We start from the raw sequence: 2,323 nt of genomic DNA on the forward strand, positions 1-2,323 counted from the left end.
TTTTTTTTTTTTTTTTTTTTTTTTAAATAAAGATATTGTCCCTGCAATCCTTACAATGGATAATGTACTCACAGGTGTCTTAATGACAAAAAGAAGGTCTGAAACAAATGGTTTTAAAAATAAAACGATGTTGTTGATTTGATAAAAAGTCAACAATAAAATACGTTTTTTAATTTACTCCTCCCTTGGAGCATCTTATTTCAGGTGTAAACATACATTTCTTAAATGAAATTAAATCCTCTCATTGTAACATAATACAGTGAGAAGCTGAAGCGTATTCAGATCACTTTTCTATTGCAAACATAAAAAGCTCATGCAACTACTGGGGTACTGATTAATTGCTACAACAGTTTCACCAAACCAAAGTGAACTGTATTTTCTTGTATAACACACACCCTGGAAAAAATATGCTCCTTGCTTTTGAAAAGATCTTTCTTTGTAGTAAGTATCCAACCAAATAGCAGCAGATGGAGCGCAAAGCCTGCTCATTACTCTGCTCTGAGTCATGCAGATTTTGTTTTTGCTTTTACTCATAACGAGAAGAAATGGTATTGCATATCATGCACATGGCTATTTCAAGCAGCTGTGTTTTGGGAGGTGGGGGGAGGGAGGTGTGTATTGTACGCAAAAAAATTTGGCATGTGCAAGTGACTTCTAACATCTCACCTTATAAAACTCATCACGTTTGATCTTTTCAACAGGAAGAGGCTTGCCATTGTGAAAGTTGGCGAGAATCAGGGCAATAGTTGTGAGAGTTTTGCCCTAGATAACAAGAAATAAGAAGGAAAATATTTTTCCACAGATAAATCAAACTGTACTGAAATACACTAAAGCACTAAGTTGAGTTACCAAACCCATATCATCAGCCAGTATTCCTCCAAGAACATTTTCTGGTCTCTCCTTTTCAGCAAAATTTGTAAGTGTATTATAAAAGAAGTTGTTTCTTTCTTCCCAAAATGGTGGCAGCTCCTTATTGTTCTCACGCAAAATCATCCAAGCTAAAGCTTGTTTTTGGTGTGGCAGTAACTGTGTTCCAATAACCTAAAAATTAAAAATCCAAGTTATACATTTCTCTGTGCTAAAACTATCCCTTTAGGAAGGGAGAAAAATCATATAATCTGATTAACTGCTCTCTTAATATTCAAATTTTAAATTAACTGAGCTGTTCTACACACCATAGTCTATGACACTGCTAAACTTTATAAATATTACATACAAGCTTTACACATAAAGACTTGCTTTTCTGGAAAAAAAAATTATGCAGCATTTTAAGAAACAAGTACCTCTGGTCCTTGGATTTCACGCGTTTTATCATCTTCTTTCAAATCATCAAATAGCTTGTCAAACTCGCTTTTAAGCTGCAGTTCATAAATATAAAAGCTGCAATTAAATTAAACTCTACATCAAATGGAGCATGGTCAAGATAACTAAAGCATCCTGTCATGGCTCCAGAGGTATAGGCTCACGCCTCACTTCGCACTTAAGCAAAAGGCCACCTCCAATTGACCTAGCTCTAAGTACCTACTCATCTTTCACACAAGTCAAAGACAAATACTGTCACATCATTCTTCTGAGGGCTGCTGGATACATAACCTAGCATGCTTTACACCCTTATTAGCCCAATGTATGATGAACCTCTGACATTTTTCTACATGAAATACTTGACAGCATAACTGATGTCAGCCATATAGCATTTTATGACTTCTCAGTGACTAGATTCTGCCCATATAGAAGTGTTAGGTGTAAACATTAATAGTTACTGCTATTGGGAAGATACATTCAGGTGCTGCGACAGACTGAAGAAAAAGAAGTTGCAGCCTGAAAATTAAGTGGTAAGTGAATTGTCATATTCAGACCAACTCAGCACTAAAAGCATATTAAAATACAACAAAGTATGCTCACACAGCTAAGTGGGGAAGAACATTCACAGGGCTGCCTATACCTGCCCGAATTTACAGCCAAGGGTACAGGGTGACATTCATCTGATGTCTGTAAAGCTCACATTCATTCTCTAGCTCAAGATAAGGCTTTTCATGCTTTGACAACTTAAAGAGACCATGGGGGAAAATGTAAAAACCTTATCAAGATTTTACTATTGAACACCTGAGATTCTATGTATTCTTAAATGTATTAAAGTTTTGATTTATTTGCCAGTATCTTGTGTTCAGTTAGTTCTACTGGCTCTGCACCCAGCAGTGGGGTAGATGGGGAGAAAAGAAGTCATACAGATTAGTAAAAGGGGCCTAGGGAAGCCGTAGGAGCCTAATCTAGTCTCAATTCAGAAAGAAAAAAAAAAAAAAAAAACACACCTCACTTTGGACTT

At 36.1% G+C, this 2,323-nt stretch overlaps 1 protein-coding gene across 2 annotated transcripts in view; it reads right to left on the minus strand.

Moving 5' to 3' along the window:
* Positions 1 to 2,323, minus strand: part of HLTF (helicase like transcription factor) — a 62,856-nt gene that overhangs the window by 49,538 nt on the left and 10,995 nt on the right. For both annotated transcript variants that reach the window (XR_002094993.1, XM_019503113.1), the window contains exons 6-8: positions 1,284 to 1,358; positions 850 to 1,041; positions 667 to 762 (exon numbers count right to left, since the gene is read on the minus strand). Coding sequence is in view for 1 of the 2 variants with exons in the window: in XM_019503113.1 (XP_019358658.1) it covers positions 667 to 762; positions 850 to 1,041; positions 1,284 to 1,358 (363 nt within the window). In the remaining variant the exon portion in view is untranslated. The remainder of the gene's footprint in view (positions 1 to 666; positions 763 to 849; positions 1,042 to 1,283; positions 1,359 to 2,323) is intronic.

The sequence above is a fragment of the Gavialis gangeticus genome, unplaced genomic scaffold (genome assembly GCF_001723915.1).
Source record: "Gavialis gangeticus isolate Ggan-Ray unplaced genomic scaffold, GavGan_comp1, whole genome shotgun sequence".
Taxonomy (NCBI): Eukaryota; Metazoa; Chordata; order Crocodylia; family Gavialidae; genus Gavialis; species Gavialis gangeticus.